At 36.7% G+C, this 18569-nt stretch overlaps 2 protein-coding genes across 5 annotated transcripts in view; one reads left to right on the plus strand and one right to left on the minus strand.

The window, feature by feature from the left end:
* THADA (Thyroid adenoma-associated protein homolog) overlaps positions 1-18569 on the plus strand; it is a 223851-nt gene that overhangs the window by 26176 nt on the left and 179106 nt on the right. The window lies entirely within an intron of this gene.
* The window catches only part of LOC148950119 (uncharacterized), a 32989-nt gene that overhangs the window by 1275 nt on the left and 13145 nt on the right, over positions 1-18569 (minus strand). The window contains exons 2-3 of the mRNA XM_089091452.1: positions 10409-10501; positions 4854-4980 (exon numbers count right to left, since the gene is read on the minus strand). Coding sequence (XP_088947578.1) covers positions 4854-4980; positions 10409-10501 — 220 coding nt within the window. The remainder of the gene's footprint in view (positions 1-4853; positions 4981-10408; positions 10502-18569) is intronic.

Here is an 18569-nt window from a genome sequence, read left to right on the forward strand (position 1 = left end):
GTAGTAACTAAGCCAAAATAGCTGCTTTGAGCAATGCAAAAAAAAAAAACATTTAGTAAGCGTTTTAAAGATAATAATTAATGCTTGCAACTTTACGATCAGAACAGATCTATCCATTTTTAAGGATGTAAGAACATTTATTTGGCTGCATTTTGTATTTAAGGAGCAAAGGGCTCGCTTTGGTCCTGCTATCATACAGATTGAAAATTCTTGCATTATTCCGTTTAAACGAGATATCACTTATCGACCTCTCCAAAATTTGCAAGTGGGAGACCCAGGGGGTTGGTGCAAAAGGCTACTGACCCACTTTTGTGGGTCTACAATCATAAAATTCAAAACCTACCATGATTCTGCCTAAAAAAAAGGTTAAAAATGCCTGTTTCTGTTAAAAAGTTGGCGGTGGGAGGGGGCGAGAAGGACCGGAGGAGTCATAGACCCACTTTATACCTCCAATTAATAAAAATGGATAATAATAGCTTTATGTTTTATTTGAACGAGGTGCATCTTTTCTATATTTCTTCTTAAAACTTGGGGGGTTTGTTGGAGGTGACCACGGGCCACTTTGTTTCTCAAATTATAGAGATAGAAAATGATTAAGCGTTTCCAATTAAACAAGATGCTACCTGCCTACCTTTTTGCATAAGAGTTTGTCATCTGTAGAGCACTACCTGTAGCTTGAACTCGTTTTGAAAAATGAAGACTTAGGTTGTTTTTGCACCGAATCAAAACTTACCTCATTTTTTTTACCGAATTAGAAACTCATGCAAGAGCTGGTTTTTGCAGTCATTATCTGACTTTAAAAAAAAAAAACTGATTCATCTCATGCACTTTGTAGAAAAAGTAGATGTCAAAAACTCCGGTCAGATCTTCTAAGATTATTGATCAGCGTTATAAAAAACTATTTTAATTTCTTGCCATGAGTTAACTTTCTAATACTACTGCTAAGAAAGGAGCGAAAGGTCAGCTCCAATTTCGTTTCAGCAGTAAGCTAACTACTACAGCTACAATGAACCTTTCCACTTTAAAGCCAAAATATAACTTGAAGAAACAAAAGTTTGGTGGAACAGCCTCAAATATAGATTGTAAAATATAAGATCGGGCATTGTAGGCTGTTTAGCTCATGGACAATCAAAAATCGTTCCTTTCCGGTCCAAGAAATAATTCTCCGCAGCTTTCCAAAATGTAGTATACCTACATTATATACACAATAAGATTTGCTAAGTTAATATAACTTTCTTAACTTAGCAGTTAAGATATTGTTTGATACATTTGTATATCTCTTCTATGTGAATCCCCCAAAAGGCTGGAATGTTGTTTATGTTGTACTAAAAATTAAAGAGATTGTTTAAATTGGAAATTCTGTTTAACCGATTGATTACGCTATACATTTCCAAGGAGCGGATTGAGAAGGAGAGAACATAGAAATAAATAAAGGGTATGTTTTGAAAAAAAAAGTATCGCACATAATTAATTGTCACACTTGTGTCTGTATAGATGATTTTTTTTCATGGAAACTTGATAAGGTTAGTATCTAGATTTCTTACTTTTTTCGTTTTCTTTAAGTCCTAATGGCATCCTAGCCTTTTTAGATTTCTGAGAGAGATGGGGATCTACCCCCTATTTATCGTAGTTCCTGCTCTTTTTAGGTTAGAGTTCAATGTTCATTGTCATTTCTGCTCTTTCGAAATTTCATTTCTTCTTTCACAGTAATCTCGGTTCGTTTTAAGTTTGATGTATTATATAAGCCAATTTATGTTCATTTTAAGTTAAATGGGTAATTGGCATAACTGGTAAAATTTTCATGTAAAAATTATGTTTTACTTTTCCTTTTTTTAATTGGTATATGGCGTTTTGTTGTGTCTAAATTCATGGATTAAAAGAAAAAATTCCGTTGGAAGTCATTGTGGAAATTGTAAGTTACGCACTGTATTTTGTTTTAGAACTCTCCTTTTCCAATTGGAGTTCTATATTTTTAATTAGTGATTTAAGAAACTTTGAAACTCCGAAGTTAGAGGAAGTCAAACGTAAAGTGAGAAATCTGTACTTGTCATATTTGCTTTATGACACTTGTTTAATTACTAAAGACAATTCTATGAGCGATCCCTGAACTGTTAAGAGTCGAAAGAGGTGAGCATGGCTTAATTTAGGAAACTTAGTGGAGGGAGAGGGAGCTGCGGTGGTAGAAACCTGCTTTAGGCGCTCAACCTGTACAGACCAAAAACTATACTCAGATATTTAGACCAAAAATAAAAAAATTATAACAGCAATAGCAGCACTTTGGCACTTAGAGCAATAACAGTATAAACTAACAAGACACATGGTCAACCACGTCCTATTTAATTTAAGATCTAAGCGGGCCTGGATAATGTATGTATGTATTTCCAAAAAAGCCATCGGGCCGTAGGAAAAACAAACGAACATAAACATAACAAAACCAACAAAAAACACAAATAAATTAAAAAGAAAAAACGTACTTTTATATGAATCTTCACGAAAATATTTATAAAGAGATACATCTTTCACGATGTATCATCACCCGATGTATGTTGACATATGTGAATTTATTGGAAGAACTGCACGGTCACTGGAAGAACTAGTGGATAAAGCAAACCGAACGCTGGAAAACCTTTTGGTGTTTACCTCCTTGAGTTACCTTGCTGTTAATACTTCTAAGACAAATTATATGATTTTTAGTGGGGTAGGAAAAATTGTAAATAGTGCTTCTATATTATTTGAAAATTTGTCGCTTTCACAGGTTTTTTTAAATAAATATTTGGGGTTTTTGTTGATAATAATTTGAGTTGAAACACGTGTTACCTTAAACTGTTTTAAGAAATATATATCATACTGTTTTTCATCCTTTTATTGTTTATGGTTGCTGTATTTATGCATCTAATTTTTCTTCAAATATTTAAAGACTGCAGATTCTTCAGAATAAGGTACTTCGAGTACTGGGTGAGTTTGTTCAGTATGAGCATAAGCGTGAATGTTTTATCAGTTTTAGAATTTTAAATGTTCATCAGATCAGGGACCATCAGGCGGGAGTGTTTACTTACCAAGTGCATAATCTCCAGAATATTTTAGAGATTTTTTTAAGTTTAATTCTGATTATCATCATCATAGGACTAGAGGTCGTGGAAGCTTAGTCTCAGAAGTAAGGAGTACGAGTCGACCTAGTTATGCAACTAGAAATTATGCAGTTAATTTGTGGAATGGTTTCCCGGAGAGCATTAGGGAGTCAGAAAACCAGTTTCAGTTTAAAATTAGATCGAAAAAGTTTTTGTTGGGTGGGAATTAAATATTTTTTTTTTTTATTATTATTCGGGAGAGTTAAATTGTATTGAATAGTATGAAAAGAGTAGGAAGAGTGAATGAGTTTGGTTTATGATGAAAGATTGTGTGACACTGCTAAAGCAACAATAGGGGCTTAATAGAACCCCATACGTTCTTACCATTTCTACGTTTGTTGATAATGTTATTAAAAAAAAATGTAAGTGCCAGTTAAGTATGATGTAATTATTAGTTGAAAATAAAAGTCATCTCATCGCATCTCATATTCAAGGCTAAGGATTTGGATTGTGTATAGGGGATAGTTTAATTAATTTCGTGCGGTATCAACTTACATTTTTACAAATCTGTCGTACAAAAAAAGGTTATTTACATTATTCCCAAAAGTGAGGTGTCTCTGGTGTTTCAAAGTTTCTGGTGTTTCGTTTAGATTTTCTTTGGCTTGCTCCAATCGAATGACCTATTCCCTATGTCGCATCTTTTAAATGATGAAGTCAGAGAAAACGAGAAACAAATGGTAGTTGGGAGATGTTTTAGGCTTTATACTAAATTAGATGCAGGCATACTGCTTTGTATATGTTATGTGGCTTTAATAGGTCTTAAATGCTAGCTTTGGCTAAAATCAAACCTGGTTTAGGATATATGTGCTGACAGTGTTTTGTTTAATAGTAATATTTCAATACTCGCGTTAGTTATAATGAAGAGGCTCAGAAATCCCTCGACACTAATTATTTTACAAAACGAAATCCGATGTAGAAAATATGGGCTATTAAGTGTGTTTTGTGTGACATTGCAATTTCGCTCCTATATTTGAAGATCCATACTAATTGCCTTTTGATTTATGACGCGTGTTTTACCACTTGAAACTATTCCCTTCATGGTCGCTGGACAAGCACTAGTGGAAATAGATGCAGCATAACTATATTTACGAAGTTAGAGGGAGGAGCTAGGGTGCTTGGACTCAAGGACTCCGCTTTGGGCCTCCAATTACACTCACCAAACGATCCATGAGCTCGAGCCAAAGAGGTGAAAAATTTCTATGCTGACAAGGTTGGGGGGTGAAGAAGCTTGGGCCCTGCTTTAGACACTTTAGTTATACATACCAAAAATATACAGACCAGAAAATACTTCAGCGTTTCGATCAGACGCATGATTAAACATCATGTGAGAACAGTTTATTTTGCCGTATTTTAATTTATGACAGTCATTTGATCATTTAAAGCTGTTCCCAAAACGACCCCTGAACTATCACGGGTCAAAAGGGGTGCAAAATGTCTGTACTTATGTAGAGAGAGAGAGACTTGGGGGGTCGCGATCTCCAAAACCCCCACCCAGCCTTAGTTATTGTGACATTTTAGATGTAATATTTATTTTTCATTGAATATGGAACAAGAAAAGATAAAATGGATTTTCCAGAGAACTTCATTTTCCCCACTTTTCCCACGTCCCCTGAAAATCCTTTTTGAATTTCCTTCTTTTTCCTGAAAAGGAATAAAAATATTATTGCCACCTTCACATAACCCTGTAAATCTAAAATTAAAAAAGAAAAAAAATAGTTAGCTGACCTCCAGTGCTTTTACATCGTTGCATCATGGAAAATGGCTGAATATCAATCGGTTTGAAGTTTTTACTCTCATTTCTAATCGTTCGATTATCTGGCAATACTGGCGGTTTTATGCCTGGTGATGCTATCTATAAGAAAAAATCAAAGAAAAAAATCATTTGTCTTTTTTTAATGCACAGCGGTATATTTTTATTACGAATAACGATCAATCATCCAAGAATTGTTGATCAGTCGTAAACCAGATTATGTACTAAAATCCGTAAGTTCTTAGGTAAGTATAAATCAGTAATAAATGTCCCGTAACTTGGTTGCAAAAAGCGTGTTTCCGCAGTCCTAGAAAAAAAAATATAGCCATCAATTTTTAAGAACCAGCGAGTTTTCTCAAAACCTCGTAAATTTCGCCAACAAAAGCCGGTGTCTTTTTAGCACAAGCTTAAAAAAAATGAATTACGGAGACAAAACTTGTCAATATCTTCGTTTAACCCCTTAACGAGCATTAAATCTTTTTTCATAATCCCAAGTAATCATTTTTTTATTTAAGATAGTCAATATCTAGGTTGTTTGGCAAGCGATTAGTTTCGATATTTTACCATATAATTACTTAAAGTACGTGTTAACTGCCCCAGGGGTTGCCCACTTCCCACCACACGGTGTACATATCAGAACTCCACGTATGCTGCACAGTTCCACCTCATTTAGCACAGTCCTCAAATGCTTGGCATACCCCACAAAGCGCTCGGAACAGTTTCACCACACTTGACACAAGCTGCCTGGTGTACATGAATTCTGAGTTGGCAACGTCTCAAACCTACCTTACCTTAGACCTTGCATCCTCCTGTGGCTCCAGAGGCCCTCAGGGCATTGAAGAAGAGACGCTAGTCGACTCTCAAATGGGCTGCTGCCATAACATCTATTTACGTTGAGAAGGTCTCTCTTGGTATGTTCGGCGTAGTGTGTTCTTTGGTTTCCCCCTTCGCCGCGTTCCCGTTGGTTGCCACTGGAGGATAGACTTTGGGGTTCAGTCTTCGTTTATTCGTATGACATGTCCGAAGTATTTCCATCTTCGGGTCCTGATCATATCAATGACTAGAGGTTACCCAGTAATTTGGCGTATTGTCTGGTTCGAGACGTGTTGTGTCCAGTTTATTTTGAAGATTCTTCACAGACAATTTCTCTCAAAGGCTTGGAGTCTCTTCTCTTGCTGCTGATTTAACTTCCAGCATTCGCTTCCATACAGCATAACTGAATGGACATTACTGTTGATGACTCAAAGTTTTAGCCGGTTTGAGAACTTCTGTGAGCACCAAATCTGTTTAAGCCTGGTAAACGAACCACAAGCCTATCAGATACGATTATGGATCTCTTTGTCTATTGCCCCTGTATTCTCTACTGTGCTTCCCAGATATTTAAACTGAACAACTCGTTCTACATCCTGTTGTCGCACTTTATGTTGAGGGGGTCGCGTGATAGCCATACTTTTAGTTTTTGATGTATTTATCTTGAAGCCAAACCGTAATGCATTTTCTCTCAACATCCAAGAACTTTTGGAGGTTCTGCTAGTCTGATTCGAGAAGACTGATGTCATTTGCGAAGTCTATATCTGAAGGCCTCTTTCCGTTTCTGATTAGGATCCCTTAATTTTTGCACCCACGGAGAATGAAATCTATCACCAGTATGAAGAGAAAAGGGGTTAGGACACATCCTTGGTTTACTCCAGAGACGGTCTTGATATTCTCTTGTTTGGCCTTCACTCATCTGTATGTAACATTCCGTGCTCTGGCATAGGGCCATAATTAGCCTTACGAGTTCGTCAGGAACACCGTAGTACTTGAGTATTTTCCAGAGTGCATCTCGATGAACAGAATCAAATGCTTTCTCGAAGTATATGAAAACTAGATATAGCTTCTGTCTCCACTTTTTTGTCTCTTCTAACATCATTCGTAAGGCAAAAATGAGATCTGCACAGTAGCAGTTTGGGCAGAAACCGTGTTCTTCGTCCCTTAAATGCTTGTCGATCATTGGCTGGATATGGTGCAGAATTATGAGAGTAAGAAGCTTTCCCGGAATAGAGAGTAAACTGATTCCTCGCCAGTTGTCGCACAGTGTCTCAGGCTATCCATACAGTTTTTCCATCTTTTGTAAGTACAACGGTTCAAAACTGAAGACAAAACTTGAAATAGATTTTCACATTTATTATAATCATTTCAGTAATAAAGAAAAATAATATAGCAAGGTTTAGCTTGTATTGGTTGGCATTTAGTGTAACCTTGGTTCAAAAATCATTTTTTGTATGAAATGCCATGAAGCAAGGAACTGTACACAGCCCAACGCTGCATTTTGAACAAAAGAAACGTGTCTGTTTTCGAATTCATTTCCCCCTGCCATTCCTCTTTGGACAGCAAACTGTACAACACAAATGTTCATAATACGAACACAAAAAGGAAGGAATTCTGCTTTACAACTATTCATAAAAAGTAATTACGAACCACCATTCAAAATGGTAGTTTGAAAGCGACAACTTGTCAAAATGGGCATATGTCAGGAAGTTGGGCATATTCGTTGCAATGTCACCACAAGTTAGTTTTGTGCTTACGACAATATTCCGAGTCATACACGGTCACCTATAATTTCATAACATCATTTTTTGAACAAGCCCGAGTCAGACTCGGGCTTGCACAGAGTCATCGGTTTTTGGTGCCCGAGAGGGGCTCGGACTTGCACCTTAAGGGGTTAATAAATAAAGGAAGGCCTTTATGTGTTCTACAGTTTTATATTACCTTTATACACTTGTGTAGATTTTTAAAGGCTGCTTTCTGAAATTTTTGAGTTCCATTTTTAAACTTTAAATAAACTAGGGTTACAGCGGTTCAAACCTCCCCGTCGCAAAGGCTTCTCTGACGAGGTGAGCGATCCTTTTTGAGGTAAATTTAGCAAATAAATTGACACGATCTTTCAGAGGGCGAAAATTGGGGAGAGGAGCAATTAGCCTTCCCCTAGATTTTGGAAATGCCTTTCTTTTGATATTTTCTTTTAAACATCGGCAAAAACAACCCGCCTCATCGTCAATTTAAAAACGAAAAAATACTTGTCCCTTCCTCCTACACATTTTCGTGAATTGTACTGCTGTTACTTTACGCTATGTGGAGTTCAGGCGACTTTGAGCTGCGATAAACTGCTAATAGTAGTAGTATTTCAAATTTTTCTGCCATATTATATATTTCTGACAATAATGGTGATAAATTCTTACGGGTCAACATTTATATTTCCATGAATATGAAAAAAAAGGGCTTCAGTTACAATGGGAGGGTGGGAACACGCCTAAGATATCAAATAAAATCCTGGGCTTTTAGAAGAAAGTTATCTAAGGAGATTAAAGATTAACATCTTTATTTCCAATTAACAGCTTTTGGTGAGAGCGGGGGGGGGGGAGAAGAAGTACATTTTCAAAAATTTGCCCATTGATTAAAGGAACTTCGACTAAAACGGATTAAAGAAACGATTGAAAGTTAGTGACCAGGCTAATATTAACGAATTGACCCAATAATGATAGTAAAATTGTGACTAATATCGATCTTCAATATCTGTCGGTATCAGAAAAGACGGAGGCGGATCCGATGAATCGTCGCCCATTTAGTTCTATATATTTATTTACAGTATCTATGGTTTACCAAGCCGATTTTTGGAAACCAGTTGGTGTGGATTTGGAATCAGTAATTCTTAAGTTAAAAATTCAGATTTGTGTTCCTTTTATTTACTATATTTCCGTCGTACTAGATTTTAATTTTTCTTTCTACCAGATTCTCATCGCATTCTTGTTTACAATTTACGTGTTTAAATTTTTTAACATGATTTATAATATACAATTGGCTTTTTCAAGACTAAGTTACCTAGCGATGAATAAAATAGGAAAGTAACACATGCGTTCTAAAATAGATCTAAAATTAACTTAAGTTAACTTTAGTTAAGTTAAGTGACTTTAGTTCTAAAATTAAAGTTACTTAAGCAAGGTAAAACGACCGAAGCTAACTCGCTGCGTAAACGTATAAAAAAGAAATGCATAAACCTGCTACGTCGTCTTTCGACTACAAGGTCAAGGATTTGTTTTCTACTAACCAAAAATAATGGCATAATAAAATAAAATAAACTTGTGGGAAAATACAAAACAGTTTGATTTCTATCTCCAAGAAGAAACTTCAGACTTAGAAGAGACTATGAATTGGAATCTAGTAAATTTTTTCGGTTCTCGGAACCATTCCACTCTGTAATTCAAGTTTTCGTAGGTGTTGTTCGTTTGTTGTCAGACTAGTATTTTGTCCTTTTTTTTAATTTTAGCATTAATAAAGAAAGTTCAGTTGCAAATTTGACATTAAGTGTTCAGCGTATTGTAGAGTAACAAGGACATCGAACATGAAATCTGATTGTTTGAAGTATTGTTGAAAAATTCAAAAAATTTCATAGTTAGGTAAGCAGAGTTTTATCTCGGATGAAGAAATAATGTATGATGGTGATGTATCTTTATTATACGGCGTAGGTGAATTATACGGGAATTTTAAGATATTGTAGTAAAAATGGCAGAAAATTCGATATCTGGGGGCCAAGGAATGTTGTATTGAGTATTGACGAATTCGTATAAACCAACTGTAGAAGAGAGTAAGAAATTGTTACAAAACTCAACGTTTCTATGTTTAAAAAAAATCCTACTGTGGTGGAATCTCTCCTTTCCTTTTTTTATTTCTGGAGTGCAGAAATGTTTCTTTTGTGCTTGGTAAAAAAAAATGAATTCCAAGAATACAGCCGTCAAGAAGGGGTTGCGGACCTTTCTTATGGTGTTTTTTTTTTTTTTTTTTTTTTCAGCGCCAATGAGAACGAACTTTAACTTCCTTTAAAACTATTAAATTTCCAATTTTTTATTCAATATCAGTTTTTAAGCCTGACATTCAGTAGCAGCAAATGATTAATAGCCAACTGTTGCATCATAAATATGTTTAATGACAAACTTGACTAGGTAGCGTGACTTCCGAAAGTATTGTATTAATACAGTAAAAAAGTAAAGAAAAAAAAGTCTCCTTGGAATCTTATCGGAATCAATACTTCCGAAATAAATTCTGGGTTAGAATTGGAATCAGAAAAGGTACCCTTCTATTAGCTGTAAAACACGCGAGATAGACACTTGAGAAAAGCAAAGACCAAATGCCTATTATCCGGTATCTTCCTATCTGACGCTGTATAGACAAGGGGTTTCTCACTCCGGGAATCATATTTAAACTTTAGTTTTTTGGGGTATAGGGAAAAAAAGGTACCTAGGTTAGGTTACGTATTTAATATATGCTACGCTTTACCCCACCTCCTAATGTGCAAATATATAGCCGAAATTTGTTTCTAAATTGTTATATTTGTATCCTATTTTGTTTTATTTCATTAGAATCAACCAAAATGCACTTCTCGCGTGTTCTACAGCTAATAGAACAGCACCCAGAAAAATAGTACCATCGTCCCACCGCTAGTTGACACCCAGCCTCATCTCTTAGTTATGCCTCTATGGAAAACTAAACTTACCTTTTGAAGTCTAATGTCGATTTTGGTTCCAAAATTTGGTGGTATAATGCTTCTTCCTGGTCCTGTGACAGGACCTTGCTTTCCACACTTTACCTAAAGATAAATGATTTGATAAAAGTAGCTGGCCATGCAAATTGAGAAATAAAATGTCACTAAGAATAAAAAGAAACGGGATGCCCCTACCTATCTGACCAGTAATGTAAAGGGGTTGCTTCCCCTAACAGCTTATCATTAGCTTTAGTGATTCATTCGTCGTGTCTAATGCAAGATTTGAAAAGTTTTTGGGTGTGAATATTGTCTGGTGGGAAACCACAATTTCCTCCGTAATACTAGATACATTTTCAACACTTGCTAGCGATGCTAAAATCCTATTTTGCCAACCTAATAGATATTTTCTTTTCCTATTGTATGCTCTTTATTGGGAGAATGAAGATGATTATCATTTAATCCATAGAGGATTAAAACGATCTAAAAGGATATCATTATAATTTTTTTTTTTTAGAGATTAAAGTGACTGTTAAGCTGACCTCTAAAGGCTAAGCTAACAGTGGGAACAAGTTTTACTGGCGCGATAAGACTCTAAAAACGTCTATAGAATTATATACTAATTCCTGATAATAAAGAAAACGAGCCGAAGTTAAACAGCTGGAATCACCCGTAAAAGTTTGATTCCATATGTTTTACTGTACTTAATTGTACTTGCTGCGAGACCAGATGCGGATGCCTCACCCGGTATCTAGAAGACTCTGTAGGCTATAGTTGACTCCCATTTGCCGCAATCTTGTGCCAGCTTTTCAGCAAACCTGAGCCAGCAGCTCTGCCACTTTCCGCCAAAATTTCGAAATCTGCCAACGGGGTCAAGGTCATTTTTAACAGTTGTCCACCAATTCTTCGATCTGGCAAAAGAGCAGCTAGAAGCACTTGCTAGATGATGCGGTCATCTGATCTTCTCATGACACGGCCGAGCCAGCGCAGTTTTCTTGGTTTGATCATCATGGTGGTGGGCTCAATGTTACTGCAACGGTTGTGTACATCAATATTTGAGATTCTACCTGAATCTCGAATCCTCTGACTTTTAAGTAGACAGCGATGGTCACAGACCTACATATCCTGAAGATGAAGCGCCTTCAATTGCCGGGTCCCGACTGCATAGAAGAGAACAGATCCAACAGCTGCTTTATACACATTTGTTTTGCTGCGCCTGGCAGGAACGTTTTAATTAACTAATATAGCTTACTTACTTGTACTTGATTCAGAAAAGCGTCATTGATCCGTCCCTGGACTCAATAATTGTTACGTTACTGAGTTCAGATTTGGCAGTCTTGGGTTTAAAGCATTGTGATTTCAAGTCAGGTTTTATTCCATCAACCAGTGATAGATTCCTCTTTTCGGTTGAGGGCCAGCTTTGGCGCTAGAGGATTAAGTATTGCGTTGTCGCTCAGTTTTTCCATCTGAGGAAAGGTTGACAATGAGGTCTTATTTATCAGAATCTCATGGGGATTGGCGTTGAATGTGCTCATACTTGCGTAGTTGTTTTTTTTTTATCGTGCAGGTCCAATAGGGTTGCAAGAATGATTGAAGAAGATCTGCAGTAGCAACTATTTCAGTTAGTCTGACGTTGATGATTCTTCGGACGAAAAGGGGTTGAATACTTTTAGATCATTTATTTCAGGCGCTTCTGATATCCAAGACTCATAGTCATATAGGTGGAACTTGTATAGCCTACCCCTAAAGCATAACTTATAATCCTTGCCCTAAAGACTGTGGTGAAATGGTGGGTGTGGAAAGAAAATATGCTTTCAGTCTTATTAGCTTGAAACATTATTACGAACATTATCTTCAGTCGAAACGAACCATTCGCCGTACTTTAGGACTGAGTCAAATGCCATTACGAAGTCTATAATCACGCGAATTATGAGCTGCTGATGTTTTGCTCGATGGAATAAAATTTCCCTAAGCGTAAATAACTGGTCAACGCATATCATTCCAGGCCAGAAACCAGCTTGGTTTGGCCTGGTTATTTTATTACGGTGAGGGCTAAACTGGCATAGAAGGATTATTGTAAAAAAATTTGACGTGATGCAGATTAGTGAAAAATATTCGCAGCAATGCAGATTAGTGAAATTCCATTTAATTTTTTATTTGGTGGTCTCTCTCTTTCTCCTGAAAATGAACCAAGATCATTGTGTTTCATTACTTCTGAGCGAATTGTACTTCTTTCCTGATTCAAACAAGTTCTATAGCTTCTCTACGAGGAAAGGACGTTCTTCGAGATGAATGTAAAAAACTTTTCCCAAAAAATGTTTTTTCTAAGAGAATTAAAAAGATAAATTAAAAAATAAAACGAGCAGAAGTTGGTTCATGTAATAATTATAAATTAAAATAAAAAACAACGACTATAAATAAATAAGTAAAACCCAAAACGAACTGGAATTAAAATGAATAATCACATCAAACATGCAGATAAGAGATGCAGCTAATAGATGAAACCTATAAAGATCAAAAACTAAAATCAGTAATCAAATCGAACTTTAGACAAACAACATCAAAGTTACCGCTCCCTAAACCTTCTAAAGGTTAAAGTGTGGTCCACGCTTTACTGAAAACGGTTCGTATTTGAGCAGTGTGTTTTTACTTGCCATAAAAGCAACAACAACACAACAAAAATAAAAATTCTATCGAAAGATAGCTTTGAAATATCAAATTACACTCCCTTTTAAAAGTTCCTACAATTAGAAAGAAGTAGCTTTGGTTTTAAACATAATTTTGAGAAAAAACGCTCCCTCCAAAAAATTATAAACGCTTAAGGGACACAAAGCATTTATGCGTCATGACAAAAGTCAACTTTCTTCCTGATAACCTTTTTGAGACAAATTTTACTCTTTTTTTCTTGTAGGCGTGAAATGTCAATCGTTTATAGGGGGACATAATTCAAAGTTTTAAGTTGCATCCTTAGAGAGGATGTGCTCATCTGAAAGTTGTGTAAAACCTCGCCTTCGATTTTTTTGTTCAATTCCTTTTTATTCAATTCTCGGCTTTTAGAGTTTGCCTTGGTTGAATTCCAGTGTAACTTCTAATCTGACAAAATTCCAAAATTTCTTCTTTTTTTACAAGAACAAATTGTTTTTCTTACATGCTCCAACTGCGTAATATTTTTAGGAGAGGTTTTGTCATTTGAAATTTGGGTTGTCCTCTGGTACTCCTGAAGGGGGATGCACACCCTTTTTTCCTTCTCCTATTTGGAGATATCCCCCTGGGTTTAACGAAATTTTAAGATTCAGTTCTATTATGAAAAATAAATGTAATCTGGCCTGTAAAGAAATTACATAAAAAAAACAAGTTTTTTCAACTGAAAGTACGGAGCAACATTAAAACATAAAACGATCAGAAATTACTGCGTATATGAGGGGGTCCGCCCCCTAGCCAATACCTCGCTCTTTACACTAAAGTTCGAATTTTTTCAATTCTTTAAGAATGACCCCTTAATCACAAAGGCCATTTAATTGAATTAATTAAAAAAATCTTTTTCCACAAAATAAGTTTTTCAAATAAAAGTAAAGAACTCCATTAAACCGAAAATGAGCAAAAATCAAATCAAATAAACTACCAAGCGTGAAAATAAAACAAATCAGGATCGAAAAATAAATGAAACTCAGAACGAACAGGAATTACAATAAATAACTGAATCAAACTCAAAACGATCAGAAATTAACATGAGTAGGGCTCAAAACCCCTATGCCTTCCCCAAAACAACATGGCTATCTCAAAATTTTGATTGGATGTGCTTGGGGAAATGGTGGGCGGGAGAGGGGCGTTAGTTGCTCCCCAAGAACTTTCAACTATTAAAAAAGGCACTAACCCTTTCAATTTCCAATCGAATGAGCCCTTTTTGAACTTTTACGACAAAACTTTCTATAAAAACCTTATATGCCCCAGGGTATAACTTACAACCCTTGACCTGAGGGCTGTGGGAAGGGGGTTATCATACTCAAAGACATAATTTCAGGACCTTTCAAATAATTTGAACAAAATGGCTATCTCAAAATTTTCATTGGATGTGTTTGGGGATATGGTGGGTGTGAGAGAGGGTTTACTTACCATCCAATCACTTTCGACTATTAAAAAGGGCACTATCCGTTTCGATTTCCAATCGAATGATTCCTTTTTGAAGTTTCTACGACAACACATTCTATAAAAAAAAAAACTTATATGCCCCCAGGGTACAAATTATAACCCTTGTCCAGAGGGCTATGGGAGGAGTTTAATCCTCAAAAACATAATTTCCAGACTTTTTAACTGCGTCGAACAAAATGTCAAAATTTTGATTGGATGTCTTTGGGGGAATGGTGGGTGTGAGAGGGGTGTTAGTTATCCTCCAATCACTTTTGACTATTAAAAAGTGCGCAAACCCTCCTAAGTTTCAGTCGCATGAGCCCTTTTTGGAGTTTCTACAACATCACTATCTATAAAAACCTTATATGCCCCCAGGGTATAACTTACAACCCGTACCCCGAGGGCTTTGAGGGGGTTATCATCCTCAAAGACCTAATTTCTAAAACTTTTAACTACTTTGAGCAAAATGGCTATCTAAACATTTGGATTGGATGTGTTTGGAGAAAAGGTTTGCGTAAGAGGGGGGTTTATTGCCCTCTAATTACTTTCGACTATTAAATAGGGCACTAGCCCTTTGAATTTCCAATCGATTGAGCCCCTTTTCAAGTTTTGACGACAAAGTTTTCAATAAAAACCTTATATGCCCCCAGGGCATAACTTACAACCCTTACCCTGAGGGGTGTGTGGAGAGTGTCATCCTCTTAGATACATTTTCCGGACCTTTCAACTACTTTGAACAAAATGGCTATCTCAAAATTTTGATTGGATGTGTTTGGATAAATGGTGGGCGTTGAAGGGGTGTTAGTTGCCTTCCAATCACTTTCGACTATTAATAAGGGCACTAGCTATTTCAATTTCCAATCAAATGCAGCAACGCTGTCTATAAAAAACCTTATATGCCCCCAGGGCATAACTTACAACCCTTGCCCTGACGGCTCTGGGGGTTGTCCTCCTCAAAGACATAATTTCCAGAACTTTCAACTACGTTGTACAAAATGGCTATCTCAAAATTTTGATTGGATGTGTTTGGGGAAAAGGTGGGCGTGAGAGGGGGGTTAGTTGTCCTCTAATCACTTTTGACTATTAAAAAGGGCACTAGCCCTTTCAATTTCCAATCGAACTAGCCCTTTTTGAAGTATCTACGATAACACTTTCTATAAAAACCTTATATGCCCCCAGGGCATAACTTACGACCCTTACCCTGATGGTTGTTTCCTTTTCAAAGACATAATTTCTATCTGGAAATCAAATACACAGAAAAAAACGGCTATATCAAAATTTGGTTGAATGTGTTTGGGAAATGGTGGGCGTAGAAGGGGTGTTAGTTGCCGTTCAATCTCTTTCGACTATTAAAAAGGGCACGAGCCACTCCAATTTCTAATCGAATGAGCCCTTCTCGAAGTTTCTACGACAACTTTTTCGGTTCGAAGTGCCCTGGTCTAAGACCAAGAAATCAAAAAATAATAATACATTGCGCCAACATCGTTCTTTACTTTGGCAGCGCTATTGCGCTGCCTATGATAGATAGCTTTTTTGAAAGTACTAAAGAAAACTTTAGCGTAAAGAGTGAGGTATTGACTAGGGAGCGAACCCCCTCATACTAATTTCTGTTTGTTTTAGGTTTTGATGTTGCTCCTTACATTCTATTGAAAAAACTGTTTTTTTTTGTTTAATTTCTGCTCGTTTTTTAATAATGCTGGGAAATCCGGCACCCCCTCATAGAAATGTCCCTTCCTCTATGAAAACATCCTCCATGGAAAGATACTCCCACGTAGCTCCCTCCTCCGACCCTCCCCCCACCAGAAAAAAAACCCTCCTGAAAATGTATCTATACTTCCCAATAACCAATACTATATATAAACAATGTGCATAGTTCATAACTTGCAGCGCTTCCCCTGGGGACTGTGGGGGATTACGTCATCCTCAGAAGACACATTTATTAGATTTTCGACTATTCTGAACAAAATGCTTACCTCAAATTTTTATCGGGTGACTTTGGGAAAAAATTAGCGGGGGAGGGGGCCTAGCTGCCTTCCAATCTTTTTGGTCACTCTAAAAAAGGGCACTACTAGGCTGCGGCTACTTTACTAGGCTGCGGCTACTGCTGCAAACATGATTATGCTTCAGTTCCAGACTTTTAGCACATTATCGTGTCATCAGAGTATCGTAGTTTATCGTAAAGGAAAATTTTATCAGTGTACTTTGAAAAATCAAACCCCTGAAAATTCGGATACTTCGAGCTCATTTCCTTTAAGTATGCTAAACTAAATATAGCATGAACATGTTAACATCCAATGTTGCATCCAGGAGGGCTAGGGTTCCGAACTACCCCCCCCCCCCCCTCACCCCTGAAATACTTTTGTGTTTCGTAAAAACGTAACAAAATGCATATGATTTTTTTAGTGCGTTTTTATTTTTTTATACTAATCAAAACTAATTTGCGCTAATATTTTACGCAATCCCTAAATTCTTCATTCATTTATCAATCAAATCAAGCATTTTCAATACTAATCAAAAAGGATGCTCTGATGACACGATAATGTGCTAAAAGTCTGGAACTGAAGCATAATCATGTTTGCAGCAGTAGCCGCAGCCTAGTAAAGTAAAGTACTAATCAAAAATACAATACTAATCAAAAAGGGCACTAGAACTTTTAATTTCCGTTCGAATGAGCCCTCTCGCGAAATTCTAGGACCACCGGATCAATACGATCACCCCTGGGATAAACAAAACAAAAAACAAACAAACACGCATCCGTGATCTTTCTTCTGGCAAAAAAAATACAAAATTCCACATTTTTGCAGATAGGAGCTTGAAACATCTACAATAGGGTTTTCTGATAAGCTGAATATGATGGTTTGATTTTCATTAAAATTCTGTCACTTTTAGGGGATGTTCCCTCTTTTTTCGAAAATAAGACAAATTTTTTCAGGCTCGCAACTTTTGATGGGCAAGACTAAACTTGATTAAATATTTGAAATCAGCATAAAAATCCGGTTCTTTGATGTATCTGCTGCTATCAAAATTCCGTTTTTTCGAGTTTTGATTACTATTGAGCCGGGTCGCTCCTTACTATTGAGCCTTTCGAATATACGAAAGATAAAGGAGTGCACTAATTTAGCCAATTTTCACCACCCGTCCATTCTACAAAAAAAGACAAATGTGAAAAGCGAATAACATAATTAGAAAAAAATTATTATTAATGAAAAGAAAATGCTTGATTTGATTGATAAATGAATGAAGAATTTAGGGATTGCGTAAAATATTTTTTGTATCTGTTTGAGTCGGAAAGAGCCGCCCTTAAGATATAGACCTGACTTAAGACTCTAGTCCCATCCATCCTCGAAGGCTGTTTTGGGGCCTCTTCATTCACTATGTTATTGATGTGGCGTCTGTATGGGCATCTATCTTCAGACAGGCGTAGAAGTTGTGGTAGGTTGAGTGTAGAGAAGTTGTGGTAAGTTGTCTTTCCATCTCTTAGGGGGCCGACCTCTGGGGCGAGAACGCCTACCTTATCAAACTCCTACGAATCAGATTTCGAAAGTATTTGTGAACGAAAACTAACGTGGAATTTCCATCAATAAAAGTAAGACTAACTCTGGTTGAGTCGATGTCAGATGGGAGTATGGGACCGTATTGGACCGTTGGGACGGTTTTATTTCCAGAGTCAACACTAGAGTTTCTGAATAAAATGCGAAGTCCATTTATGGTCTTATTTTTATTTATTTTTTTTCCATTTCGTATGGAAGGGGTGGTCGTCAAATTCTAGTAAAGGTTTCATTCTATTGGTGCTCGAATGTTTGGGCGCTCTTTTCAAGGTTCGGAAGTAATTGGAGGGAAATCAGCCCCCTCCCGTCCTTTTTTGTCCCTGGGTGATCCCAGTGTCCCTTGGTGTCAGGCCAAAATTTTGACGTAGCCATTTTGTTCAAAATAGTTAAAAGGTCAGCTTAGTATGCCTTCGGTTTCGAAATGACCCACGCACTTTCTTGTTCAGGGGCCCTTGATTATTCAAACTACCCACTGTTTACTTATAGGTTTTACAATGGAA

The sequence above is a fragment of the Artemia sp. Qi Xiang Cuo genome, chromosome 7 (assembly GCF_049724085.1).
Source record: "Artemia sp. Qi Xiang Cuo chromosome 7, ASM4972408v1, whole genome shotgun sequence".
NCBI lineage: Eukaryota > Metazoa > Arthropoda > Branchiopoda > Anostraca > Artemiidae > Artemia > Artemia sp. Qi Xiang Cuo.